Below are 13,529 nucleotides of genomic sequence, written 5' to 3'. Positions count from 1 at the left end.
ATCATCCTCCTCATAACTTGCAAGACATCTCACCAGTGACAGTGTGCTGCCTCTGTTCTGAGAGCCTGACAAGTGCCCCCAGGCACTGCTCTGGAGCTGGGAGTGGGTATTTTTGTTACTCAAAGTTTGCAAGACTTGAAAATTAGCATCCCCTTAGCCACTTTATTTTTTGGAAAGCTGCTCATGTGAAGCCTCAGTAACTGAGTTTTCTTATAAATCACATGTATTGTAATTTTAGCCTTTTATTTTGTGACCACTGTTTAGATAGACATCTTCCCTCAGTGAGCACAGAAGCAAATTTTTTCTATTGCTGTTAGAATCCTTCATCCCATGGAAAGCAAGATTCCTGGGATCCAGATCCTGGTTTGATTTTTCACAAACCCATCACAGTTGCATCAACTCTAATAAATACAAAACCAATTCAGTATTTTTAAAAAAGTGGTTTTCTTTTTGCATTAAAAAGTTTAAAGATAAACTTAAGTCACGTTCTAATATTCCAAACCCAACTACCTTTGGATTTCTAACAATGACAGTCCTAAGCTTAAATAATTTCTATGCTTCTAAACTCAGCAGACTCAGGAATTTAAATAGAAGGAACTGTCAAATCTAAAAGGCAGTGCTTCTCTGCAACTATATGCTGTATGTATGCTCAGCACATTGGTTGCATCTTCCACAGCACATCTCTGTGCAGCTCAGCTGCTCCTTTGGACAGTGTACATGGTCATCTTCCTTGCCTGTGCTGATCCATCACAGCATTTACTCATGGAGCTCTATGACTGCACAGACTTCTCATTCCCACTGTTTTCTAGACTGCACCCTTAAAACCTGTAATCCTGAGAGGTATCCTAGCTTTAAGTTAATCTAACTGACATTCTTTAAGAAAAATCACATACTCTACGTTATCCTAACCTTTTGAAATGACAGTGAGTTATCTTAATTAAACATACAATAACCTTGTTCATTAATGACTATTAATAACAATGGTAATTTGTTATGACAGTTGTGATTGCAGGGTGTGAGCAAACATGCACTTGTGTAGGTGGCTTAACAAACATAGGAAGACTCAAAATATCATTCTTTAAAAAATTATTTATTCCTTATGAAAAAAGTATAAAGAGGATCCTCCATAACCCCCCGTATTTGTAGTAGCTAACACAATTAGATTGCTGCATTCAATCCCCTACATATAGACTACTATAAAATTAATTGTATTAGGAGGAAAATCACCTACACTCAGTCACAAAGCATGGAATTTTACCCCAAACACTCATAAATCCATTGTGTCCGCTCTATTTTAAAGGGCAAAACACACATATACGATTTAAAAAAATATTTATATCTATATATATATATATATACCACAGAACATTACTTGTACCTATTCCTTTGGATATTCCCTTGAAATTCCCATGTGACCATGATTAGGACACATAAAAAGTATTTAGAAAGATAATTAATTGCACATAAAGATGAAAAAAAAAAGATACTTTCTACTTCATTTAAAAAAATCCCAAACATCTTCTCAAATGCAATATTTTTGACATAGCTGTGTTGATCATCACTCAAGTATCCCAGATTGAGGGCAGTTACAGCTGTACGTGGGCCACGCAGTCATTTATGTAGGTACCAAGAAAAAACTGCAAGACACCTGAATTTCCATGAAGATAGGAGAAATGAAGGGAAAAAAAAAAAAAAAAAAAAAAAAGCCTGGAATAAAGCAAATAAATGCCCAGGCAAGAAATCCAAGTGAAGTTTCTGAACATTCACCCAATAATAAAAACATGGAAAGGTGGAAGACTACGCCTGTCCCCAAAGACATCAATATGGGAAACGCAATTCCAGCTTTAAAATGTTGCTTTGCTTTTCATAAAACTATTTACAATTGTGTAGAAAATTTTAAGACAGGTGTAATTCGCATCTGTAAATGGCCACAGCTGTTTGGAAAACTTGATAGCCTATGTGTAAAACAAAGTCCTGAATGATCCTTTACATTTGTTCATGCATCAGAGGCATATTCAGTTCAAGCTAATGGCTTCAGTGCAACTGAAAGCAAAATATGCTGAAGTCAGTCGTGGTTGGTTAGTAAGTATGATCACAAGAAAGAAACAACAATTCATATACAGCAGTGCGTATTTGCTTCTAAGAAATGGGCTGAAAATCCCCCCACTAATTTTTGTCTAGAGATTTTTTTCTAGAAAAATACAGAGGAACTCACTTTTCTGAAATCAGGAGACAGTGTCTTTCTGTCAACCTCCTACTGTACAACCTACAGTATGTTTTCTTTGGTCAGAAAGTGTCACTGTAAAGATCTCCACTGAATATATTTACTAAATGTGTTATAGGGCTGTGCTGATAAACTAACATAGTGTTACATATATACTTACAGAAGATATTAGACCATCAGATATATTGGAAAAAATTGTACTCTAAAGGCTTCTGGATGAAAGGAGAAAAAAACAACAAAACAAAACACTCAGATTGTCCCTCCAAATCACTTTGTCATCACAGCTGGAATCCAGGCAATCCTACTTGTACTTCTAATTCAGGACAATAGTTGGAAAAATGTTGAGGACTTAAGTATGTGCAGTGAAATATATGCAGGTTTGCCTTTTAGTTTTCCCTTCTGACAGTACTCTGGCAGGAAGGACAAGATTCATACTTCAGCTGAAATGGAAAACACCAAAGCGTTTATACTAGGCAACAATGCCTAATTCTATTACTGAGCACTTTTACAATTTGCCTCTTCCAAGAGCCACTCAATTCCATTTAGCAATCCATCTAAAGTTGCAGCTACAGTGTCCTGCATCTGTGAAAATAAAGTTTAAAAGAAGAGTTAATGTATTAGATATAACAGCTAACGGGATCTAACAGTATTTTAATATCGCTCTGTGTCTATCAGTAAAGTCAGAAACACTCATATCAAATCTGAATTTTTATCACAAGTGTAAAGCTCCCTTAGACAAAAAAGGTTTAGTAAGAGTAAGAAAACAAAGAAACCACTCATGTTAGGAAAACTCTCACTCTTGGTATCAGAGTGAATTTTTTTTCAATTGTTCCATCAGCTGTTCCAGAACATTACGCTTACTTTACAGAAAGCAATCCACTTGAAAATTCTTCTTGTAACTCTTAAAGCAAAGATGCTGCTAGCTTTAGAGTTCTATGGGTATTATTAACACTCAGATTTTGTAATATCCCATCCAGTGGCTATTTTAAATGGTGGGTTTGTAAAAAGTCTATAAACATTTTCCTTATGAAAACAAATCAGGGGTTTTTTTTCCTGATTAAGTTATTCCTCAGCTACACAACATCAACAAAAATTAATTCTGTGTGGCTGAACCATGCTCATAGATACTGTGCTTGACAAGCATACAAAAACACATTCAGGACCTCACATCCTGAGTAAAAGACTGATCTGTCAAAACTGAAGACATCACATCAAGTGAGTGACAGTACACTTTTAAAAATGTCCCAAAAACTATCTTGTGTCCAAGGTTGTGACTCAGGAAATCAATATTTAAGTGAACTGAAGCTTCCTTATTCCCTTCAAGACCAACATTTGTCTTTCCTCACATACCAGCTCCATCTGAAGTCTCTTGTATGCTTTTGGGAAAACCACTTAGCTCCTTGTCCGCAGACAGGCTAATGATTCATCTTAAGAGGACCAAAGAAACTAAATCCTTCACTTCAATGGAAAGCTCATGAACTAGTGTTGAAAGCTACACACTTGCTTAGGTAGATATAGTTAAGGAACCTGAGGACCTAAATTAAATTTAAACCACAGAGAAACAGAAAATAAAGGTTTAAGAGCAAGTACCATCCAGGGCCGATGCAGCAGATTTAGTTGCAACTGATGTGCTACGTAAACACATGGAATTCTTTTCACACCAACGTGGGACACACAGGACAAAACCAGCAGAGGTCTGTTCGGAGGCCCAAGGGCTGGATCGATCATTGCCAGAATATGAGCCAGCTCCTCCTGACGATCATGCTCTAAGAAACAATTTTTAATATTTGAGTCTTAAGTATATGCAAATACAAGGGGTGTTTTTTGTTGTTTATTTGTGTTTTTGGTTTTTGTGTGTGTGCGGTTTTTTGGGTTTTGGTTTTGTTTGTTTGTTTGTTTTTAATTTCAGAGGCAATGAGACAGAGGGCTGGAAGGCCCAAATGATCTTGTTCTGCTTATCACAAGACTTAATTATCAGCCTTTATGTTATACAGATATTGGTGAAATTTAGATATTATTTAAAGATCTCCACAAATTCTACAGGCACCCTATTTCAGTCTTAACATCAGAGGGTTTTCTGAGTACCTCACAGAGATCAAAATTACAACAAGCCATTCAGAAATACTCATAAACTGCACAGTCAACAACTCTTTCCTACTAAATACACTTTTCTTTTAGTTTATCCCTTCAAAGTTTTTTGCCTGTCTCTTTTCTGAACTAGCCTTCTCCTCCATTCAAAGCTGATGAATGTAAAGATAATTACCTTGTTATTTGGATTTTCATCTTACGGGACTAAACTGATTTAGACTAATTGCATTTTTACTGTTTTACTGGTGAAGGTTGTTTCCAGGCTACTACAGGACAAACAATGTATTTTCAAGTTTCTCCTATACATACCCAAGGTTCTTGTTTGTTTTTTGTTTTGTGTTTTAATCCAGATAATTTCCCACATGTAATTTAGATAGCAACCATACCAGCATGTGCCATAAACAAAACAAGGGACCGTAACACCTAACAGGGTGATGAGAGACAATGTCTAGGACAGGAGACCTCTTCAACAGGATAAACCAAGAGGATATAGCAGATTTTGAAAGGATCAAAACATGGATTTTGATTTATTGCATATTCTTTGTAATCTAACACTCCAGTTATTCACAAAATATAAATGAAAGGAAACTCCTTACCTCTCTGAGCTTCTGCATTAGCAACATAAATGAATCCATCAACCACTTCACACACCTTTTTCACTTGAGCTATTACACTGTAGTGCATGGCTTGCTGATTCCCTACTGTGCTGCTCTCTTGGTAAAACATCTTATTCACAGCAACAGCTTGCTCCTCCCTTGCTCTCCTCCTTTCCACACTGAAAGATATTTCAATAGTCAGGTTAACTGAGAATGCCAAAACTGAATCTTTATAGTCTACATGGCACAGGAAAGGGACAGGAAAATGGGCTGAGCCAGAAAAAGTTTCATTTCTCCCTGCCCCCTCCTGCCCTCCTTTCTTTCTACCTGCACATAGAGAGATGGCTAGCAATGTGCAAGATGCTTATGAAAATACACTCTGGGATGAGTTTATAGAGTGTTACAAAAGGTCTCAAACAAGGTACCAAGAGGGATAGAAACACCTGTAATGTACCTGTCATGCACCTTTGGCACGTATACTGTTTGGAAAAGCTTTATTACTTCCATGTGAAAACTTAGTGGTTGAAAAAATTAAGGAAAAGCAAAGGCATGCATCGAAACTTCAATTTATAAGCGATATCTGTGCATGAGAAAGTGCACATGAAAGAATATGAAGAAAAGTCTGAAATAAATGAGAAACTGTACTTTTTATTTGGCAGAGAACAGATCTTACCTTGTAGTGGAATACAGTGTCACAATATTGAAGTTTTGATTGTTGTTAAACTGAAAACTGACTCCTGATCCAATTCCTACAGGGAAAAAAAAAAATCAATCTGTGAGATTACAGCTACTGAATACAATTAAGTGGCAGTTCCAAAAATTCCAGTGGTGCCACAAAATTAATATATTCAAGCCTAGATATTGCTGTTAGAGGTACCAAATTTACTATTTTACAATTAAAGTTTATACATGCTTCAATTAACCAGACTTTTAATTTCATGAAAATCAAGTCAATGATATTAAAACCATTTCTGTATTTCTGATTATTAGACTTGAACCTAGAAATCTAAATAAGAAAGGAGCCAGACTTGTGTTTATTAGCTGAAACTGGCATAGAAAAGGCTCCAGTATGCTTATGACAAGCTGCATTGAGAAGGACATATGAGAGAAATAAAAACCCACTAAAAATAATTGTCACGCTTCCTATAAATACAATTTAATTATTCGAGTTCTGCTGTGCTAAAATAACCATTGGTCAAAAAGTAACACATTTTTGTCTCTAGCTTGGACTGAAGTAAAACTAGACTGTCAAAGCTACTCTTTTAGACTTTAAAAAAAAAATTCCTTCACCTGCACCAATAACTACTCTAAGTAAAATTACATCATTTGGAATCAGAATACCGAATCATATAATGATCAGCCTTGAGTTCCTGTGTAAAATCACATGTGTTTTTAGCCACTTACTGCAAGCAGTACTGAAAGAAAGGCCTGTCTGCATTTATCAATTACAGCTGCAACAATAACATGGAATTTTGGATGAAAATGGAAGTACAAGGAGCAAAATGATTCTTCTGACAATGTCCAAATTGTAAATCCTAAATTCACTGAAGCTACTGGTTTGTCCCAAATGTTCACTGCATTTATCCTTCTGAACAGATCACAGAGAAAACGGTTTGTTTTTACCATGATTCTACTGAATTCTAAGGATACCAAAAAATTATTCCTTTTCCTCATTTCTTCCTTGAAATTTTTTGTTACATCTGTTTTCAAAATAAGAAGGCCAAAAGCCAAAACTATCATTACCATGAATTTGTCTATGAGGTAGGCCAGCTACCAGCAGAATTTCTGGGCATGTCATCATCTTTTGTACTAAGGAGTTGTCCAGCTCTTCCAAACCTGGCCCAAACATAGCAAAGCGAGGTTCTGCCTGAGTGACCAGTGATTGCAAAAAGGAAGTCACAGCCCCATACCGGGGACGGCTCGATTTCAAACTTCTTCTACCCTGAGGACAGCTCCTTTTATATCTGTGTAAAATAGATGCAACTAGAAATTAAACACAGAATACAGAAGAGGTATTAATCAAACAAATTAATCTAGGTCCCACACGTTTTATGCTCTGCTACTGTTACAACTCAAAGCATAGGTCAGAAATTATAAAGTTCCAAACTGATCGTTTCAAGCACCAGTACAAAGCAGGCAGAAGCATCAGTTCTTTTGAAGTCCAAATACTGACTTTTTGGACCTTAGCATACTTTTATTTACAGATCTTTCAGTTTATTTAAAAATAAAATAAAAATCACATATACCCCATCATCACAGAATACACAATATAGGTAAAATAACACCAAAGCAGAAGAGTCACATTAAAAATTAAATTTAAAAAGTGAGCCTTGTGAGTGCATTTTAAACATTCATTAGACTGCTTTTATGTTTATAACAACTAGCCACCTTAAAAGAACCATTCTCCCTGTAGGTACAGAGTATGCAAGCTGTAGAAGGAGACAAGTGTTGTCTGCAAACTTATATATTTGTTTGGCACGAATGCTAGAAGACATGGAAAGACTGGTAATTGAGGAGAAGAATAACAGTCAGACAGACATCCTAGAGAAGCAACTTCAGTCTGTTTCTGGAGTCATGGTAGGCTGCTGCTGGACAAACCTCTTCAAGGAAACATCAAATGTGGGCTCCTTTATACCCACACTGAAATGTTTCAGTTGAGATCGGCAAAAGTGCTAAGCGCATGCACACACAATGGAAATCTGTGACAGGTGGTTTCAAATAGGTGATTAACACCTAAACAGATTTAAATCCAATTTCAAAATTAATACATAATTTGCACATCAAATTCTGGGTGTACTGTCCCCATCCCTTAAGAGGGGATGAAGGGCATAGAGACTGCAGAAGTTAGTGCACTTACCACAATGTGTTAAGGACCACCTTTGGAAAACGTAACTGCAAATAAATCAAAAATCCCACACAAATCCACAGACCACTACTGCAAATTAAGAGAACTGAATGAAGTTTAGAAAATAAATAATCACAAAATAATCTACTTGTTTTAAGAGTCATCCAAACATATTTATTGTGTTGCTATGCTTTTCAACTATACTAGCTGAAACTAGTCTTTGTCTTACAGCCCTTGACAATCAGAGCTAAAAAAATACTTCTTCTTTCGCGCACATTTTGTGCACTTTTTTATTATTAGGTATTTCAAATAAGATGGGAAAACAAATCATTTCACTTCCTGTAGTTTGAAGACTTCTTTGTACTGTTATGAAAATACTTGGCATGGCACTGAGAGCAAAGAACATTTCTTTATCAAGATCAACAGTATGCAGTATTTCTGTGCCACAGTAGACACAGTTTACAAAAAGCTTTAATTTTTTACAGCATTAGAGCTGACTTTTTAACAGTGTTTTACATTCCTGTTGAGTTCCAAAGAGAAAGAGCTGACCAGACCATGGAACAATGGTAAATTGTATTTCCAAAATAAACAAAGGATTTGAGACACATCAAAATTTAAACAGCAGCTTACAGCAGAGCTTTATTTCTGTAAATATGAAACATGCCTGTGGACTGAATATTACTGCTGTAAGCACGCTTGAAGTCATGTAAGAGAATATGGAGATACTTACGCTGCCATGTAATCATACAGTGCATTGTCGCTGACCTCTGAAAAGGCTTTATTAAAAATTTCCTCATCTGGAAGTGATTTCCAATCAACAGATGTCCACGAGGGAAGATCCCGCAGGAGAAAATACCTCCACAACAACGGATCTTGCACAGCTGCCCTCCAGTAACAATTCGTGCTTCCTAAGCGACACAGGTCTTGGGGCGAGAGGAAGGACATGATGCTCAGTTGCACGTCGATCTGAAAACCATGGAGAGCAGCGTTTTAACGACACACGAATCCAGCAGTGAAGAAGGATGGGGTGGGATGCAGCGCTTTGCCATTCCCCCCTCTCCACCATCCCCGCCCCGCCCTGCGCGACCGGGCCCCGCTCACCGGCAGCGTCTGCAGGGCACTCACTCCCTCCGCACCGTCCGGGACCGCCGGGAGCGGGCTGGGCGCGGTGCTGCCGCTCTCGCGGGTGCCCCGCATCCAGCGCTCCCGGAGGACGCGCAGCCCGCTCCGCACCGCGGCCTCTAGGCCGGCGCCGCACTGCTCCTCCGCGGCCGCCGCCGCCGCCATGGCACCGCTCCCGCCGCGCCGCGCACGCTCCAGCAGCGCGCCCCGCCAGGGAACCGCCCTCCGCCAGCGCCGGGGAACCGCCCGCGGCTGGCTGCCGCACCCTCACCCCGACACCGCACTGCACTCTGGACCGCAGTCCAGGGGTCCTTGGAATGCGCCTTTTTAATGCAACAGAAGTATACATTTCGGTTGGAAAAAGGAAAAGAAAGTAAGTCAGTCGCGGAAGAGTGTTTTCTTATGCCACAAGTTTTCTTCTAGCACAGACAATCCAGCGGAACTTAGTTGCGGGATTCCACAAAGTAATGCAGCATTTGTTTTGCAGTTGTTGTGTTCCACCCTTGACCTTTTAACGGTCCTTCACACACGGCAACGTACTTTGTTAACATGTTTCTCCCTGTTTCTTGGAAATCCAGCGATTTGCTCTGTGAACTGCTGCCCAGGTCACTGTTAGACACAGGATCTATTGACTCAAGGTTTCCCTGCTTCTCTTCTCCACAGTGTTTCAGTCCCCAGTAGCACATTTCTCCGCTGTACATCATTGCCAGTAAGTGAGTGTCACTAAATATACCTGCAAAAATAATTTAGATCAAGTACTTTATTGTTTTGCTATAAGCAAGTACACAGGTTTTTTTCAGTAACACTGGGGAAAAAAAGTTCCAAAAAAACAGTGTAAGTACATAATTATATGAATATATAATTATAATAATATATGAATATATATTTATATAAATATAGAAATATATTTATATATAAATATAGAATATGTTTTTATAGAAATATATATCTATATTTCTATATTTATATATAAGTATATAAATATATAAACATATAAATATATAAATATATAATGCCCAGAAGAAACCTGGATCAAGACCATGCTCCTTTCTCTGTCCAGTGTGGCCCTCCATAATGTTAATTTTTTTAAGACTGCCATATAAATATTATTTCCATAATATTGTTTGCCTAATTATCTCATAGGATTTCAGTATTTCTTTACAGCCACTTTAGAACAGGCATACCTGTACATTTTTACTTTAGAGTATTTCTGTGCCTCCCACAGTTTAAGCCTAAAAGATACTGTTTGAGGTCATTTTAACTCAGGTTAACCAGCAGCAGCTTTTGTTATTTGAATTCAAAGGCATATGTGTGCCTTTTCTTTCCACAGAAAGAAAAATCCTGCTCAATAAATCCACAACTTGACTTTGTATTATGGAGCTATATAGCAGCAATGCCACTTTCAGATGAAATGTAACAAGAAGGTTTTGCATCCTGCCACAGTCAGAGTAGAGCTGTTTTTGAGTGTGCTTAACATGGACATCATGTTCTCAGCACCAGCTGTTTTACTTTACAAATCCCCTCTTGCTGTATCACCCTACCTGCATCACACTGATGCAGCCTAAGATCCTCCTGTAAACACTCATTAGGAATCAAACTTACTTAAAGCTACATAAAGTAGTGACAGAGAACATTTGCCAAATCTAACCAATTCTGCAAACAGTTTTACCTGCATGAAATCTGTAATTGTGTTTTTTGTACCTGTGCTGTCCTAGAGCTAAAAATGAAGCCAATACGTGGCCCTCTGGCACCCTCTGCAGTTGTATTTGTGCCTCAAACATCTGTCAGTTGTGACCTGGATGGTTGTAAAATATTGTGTATAAACACTGCCAGCGTAAAACACTACTGTGCATCAAACACTCATTGCCTCAGTTCACCTCCCTCCAGTGCACTCATAAAACACCAGGAAACTGAGCACTGATACCTCCTAAAATTCACAAGTCGAAAAAGAAAGGGGAGGCACTGTTGCTTGCTTATTTGCTTCATTTATTATCTTCTTGTTCTCAAAAGTGTCAAGTCTTGAACATAAATTAAGTCAAACAGTAAAAAACACGCAGAAAAGCATTTCATAAAGTGAAGAAGTTATTAAGAGGAGTGGGTTACAAAGTTTTTTGGAGTTGTTTTTTAGGTTTTTTTTACCTTCACTGAGTAATCTAGCTGTGTCTTTATCTTGAAGTGAAACATCTTCATCTAGCTGAAGAGGGCATCTAAAGCTAAGCATCTTCATCAAGTAATGAACTCCATCATTAAGACACTGAGTACAGTTAAAAATGAGGAAAAAGTAAGTTCTTGTTAAATTAATGATAGGCAGAAATACTTCCTACTATGAAGTCCCCAAAATCCTAGTTAAAGAAAAAAACCAAACTAAAACAAAAAACCCAGCCATATTTTAAAAGTGACAAGTCCAACTTTAAAGCTGTATTCACAAGCTCATAGAACATTTCCATTTTCTTTACCTTTTTAAATGTGGCAATGTTTTCTTGTAGCCATTCACTCCTTTCTTTTGCTGTGTGGCAATACATGTAAAGCAGGGCTCCTTTTCTCCAGTAAAGACATTCTAACAATTCCGCACCAAGGATGTTGATGGGCTGAAATAAAATCCGGCAAACTGGTCTAACACAAAAATAAACCATCTGAACTACTCATATGCACTGTCACTGACGCAAAAACTGTAAATCTCTTCCTTCAGGGGCTGTGCTTAACAACAACATTCAGAGAGACAAGTCTTGTCTAACTTAACACTGTAGGTCAAATAGAATTGCTAACTGCCTGTGGAATCATGAAGTGTTAGCAAGAAAAATTCTGAGCACACAAAAAGGCATTTGAAACAATATTTTCAGGAATCACTATTTAAATACCAAAAAGACTTGAAAATGTTTCAAAATACTTTGATTTTCAAAATTCTGCCCATCAAAAATACAAATACTACTGTCACATTTCAGATCTTTTGGTTTTAAATAATGAAATAATTCACCCTCTGGCTACTCACTTCTTCTTTTATGCTGCATTCCCTCACTAGGTCTTCTGGTTCTGAAAGAACACAAATAAGTTCTTTAAGTTTTTGAAAGGAAGATTCTTCTGGAAAATCTTCATCCACAAGCTGGTTTTCCTCAAAATATGTAATATCTAGGACAGCCTGTGAAGACAAGAATATATACAAAGTAGAAATGCTACCGTCAAAATAATCAAATTATTTGCTTCGTTTGTTGTAATACAGAAAACTCGTTAGTTTATAAAACATTACAATTTGAAGGTATTTTTTAACATTTAGTTTACAAAACGTGCAAGTTAGAAGTATTGAAGGATTGGTGATGGTGAATGTAAAGCCAAACCCCCTCCTGTCCCTAAAGTAACAGCACAAACGCTTCCAAGTTATCCCAGTCAAAATCAGTTCTGTGCTTCACAGACGCTCACCACACACCCCCAAGTAATAGAGACGCCTTTCTGCCCCACCATCCTTTTTTAGAGCAAACCATCTCCCACACCCTACACACATTTTCTTGAAAGGGAGTTTGATGTTCATAACAAAGTACCTGAGTATAGAGCTGAAAAAGCGTGGAAGGATGTTCTTTCCCTTCGTTGCAGAGGTACTTCAGCTTGTCCAGATTAGCAGAGCCTTTCGCTAAGAAGGTATCTGAGGGAAGAACAGAACGCTCCCTCAGCACCGATGGGCACCAGCAGGAGCCTCACTCACACTCCTTTTCCCTTTCCCTTTCTCATCCGTCCTTGGGGCATCTACAAGAGCGGCTGAATAATACAGCACTTGAGCAGGCCAGTCCTCCCGTCAGATCACACCCTTCCAAATTAAATTAAGGCCATCGGCGGCCAGGCTCTGACGCCCTGCGGGCCGCCCGTGCCGCCCCCGCCCCCGCCCGCCGCTCACCGCGGGCGCCGCGCGCCCCGAGCCGCCGGCCCAGCGCCGCCACCCGCGGCCGCAGCGCCGCCACCGCCATGCCCGGCCCGCGCTCCCTCCGCGCAGACGCGGAAGCGCGGGGCCGGGGGGCGGGTGCGGCTCCGGCCGCGGCTCCGGCGGAGCGGGAAGCGGGGCTGGGCCCTGCCGCAGGTGCTGCCGCTGCCGCCCGACCCCGTCCGGGGCACCCGACCCCGCCCGGACACTGCCCTGCGCCCGTTGACGGCTGGGTCTGCAATTCTGTGCTTTTGTGGGTGTGAAAGCTCTTTCATAACAGACGTGTGCGGCTTCTGCAGTGCCCCGTCCCTCCCCAGGGAGAGTCCCTAGCGTGACCCTGTGTTTACAGAATTTACGAAATCAATTTACAAGTTGTAAAATACCTCTGGTTCTAGTCTGTGAACATCACCATGAGCATCATCTAGTGTATGAGTATCAGCATGTCGATGCTCACACCATGGTACTGAGTGCCATGACCAGTCTTTAACATCCCCAGGGACGGTGACTCCGCCACCTCGCCGGGCAGCCGGCCCATTGCAAGATATAATCACCCTTTCCCTGAAGCAACTTGAAACAATGTTTCGTGAAGTATTTTTGTGAAATACTTCGTGAAACAGTATTATGTCCAACCTAAACCTCCCATGGCACAGTTTGAGACTATTTCTTCTATTCCTGTCACTGATTGCCCCGAGAAGGGGCCGACGGCCACCTGGCCAGGGCCTCCTTTCAGGCAGTTGCGGAGAGTGA

At 39.5% G+C, this 13,529-nt stretch overlaps 2 protein-coding genes across 2 annotated transcripts; both read right to left on the bottom strand.

The window, feature by feature from the left end:
* Positions 1-1,071: 1,071 nt before the first annotated feature.
* Positions 1,072-9,040, bottom strand: FBXO4 (F-box protein 4). The gene is made up of 7 exons (XM_066182347.1): positions 8,855-9,040; positions 8,484-8,719; positions 6,652-6,872; positions 5,582-5,657; positions 4,909-5,087; positions 3,815-3,990; positions 1,072-2,806 (listed from the first exon to the last, which is right to left on the bottom strand). Exons 1-7 carry the CDS (start codon positions 9,038-9,040, stop codon positions 2,717-2,719), a joined length of 1,164 nt encoding a protein of 387 aa, XP_066038444.1. The 3' UTR covers positions 1,072-2,716.
* Positions 9,041-9,187: 147 nt separating this feature from the next.
* Positions 9,188-13,057, bottom strand: RIMOC1 (RAB7A interacting MON1-CCZ1 complex subunit 1). Its single transcript, XM_066182346.1, is given in 7 exon segments — positions 9,188-9,608; positions 11,015-11,129; positions 11,332-11,463; positions 11,865-12,011; positions 12,409-12,509; positions 12,759-12,841; positions 12,843-13,057. Coding segments are annotated over 7 exon segments (1,083 nt in total). The 3' UTR covers positions 9,188-9,318.
* Between the last annotated feature and the right edge of the window lie 472 nt (positions 13,058-13,529).

This window comes from Chamaea fasciata, unplaced genomic scaffold (genome assembly GCF_029207755.1).
Source record: "Chamaea fasciata isolate MVZ Bird 193981 ecotype frontalis unplaced genomic scaffold, bChaFas1.0.hap1 SCAF_4, whole genome shotgun sequence".
Classification (NCBI taxonomy): domain Eukaryota; kingdom Metazoa; phylum Chordata; class Aves; order Passeriformes; family Sylviidae; genus Chamaea; species Chamaea fasciata.
Note: the sequence above shows the minus strand (reverse complement) of the source record. Positions and strands in the feature narration are given on the sequence as shown.

Bases quoted from the DNA above. Each gene is read 5' to 3' on its own strand.
- FBXO4 (XM_066182347.1), bottom strand. From the start codon at position 9,040: ATGGCGGCGGCGGCGGCCGCGGAGGAGCAGTGCGGCGCCGGCCTAGAG. The intron at 5,658-6,651 runs GTAATGATAGTT...TTTTCCCTGTAG, and splicing joins ACCTCATAGACAAATTCATG to GAATTGGATCAGGAGTCAGT. The intron at 2,807-3,814 runs GTACTTGCTCTT...TTATTTTCACAG, and splicing joins TGCTGCATCGGCCCTGGATG to ATGCAGGACACTGTAGCTGC.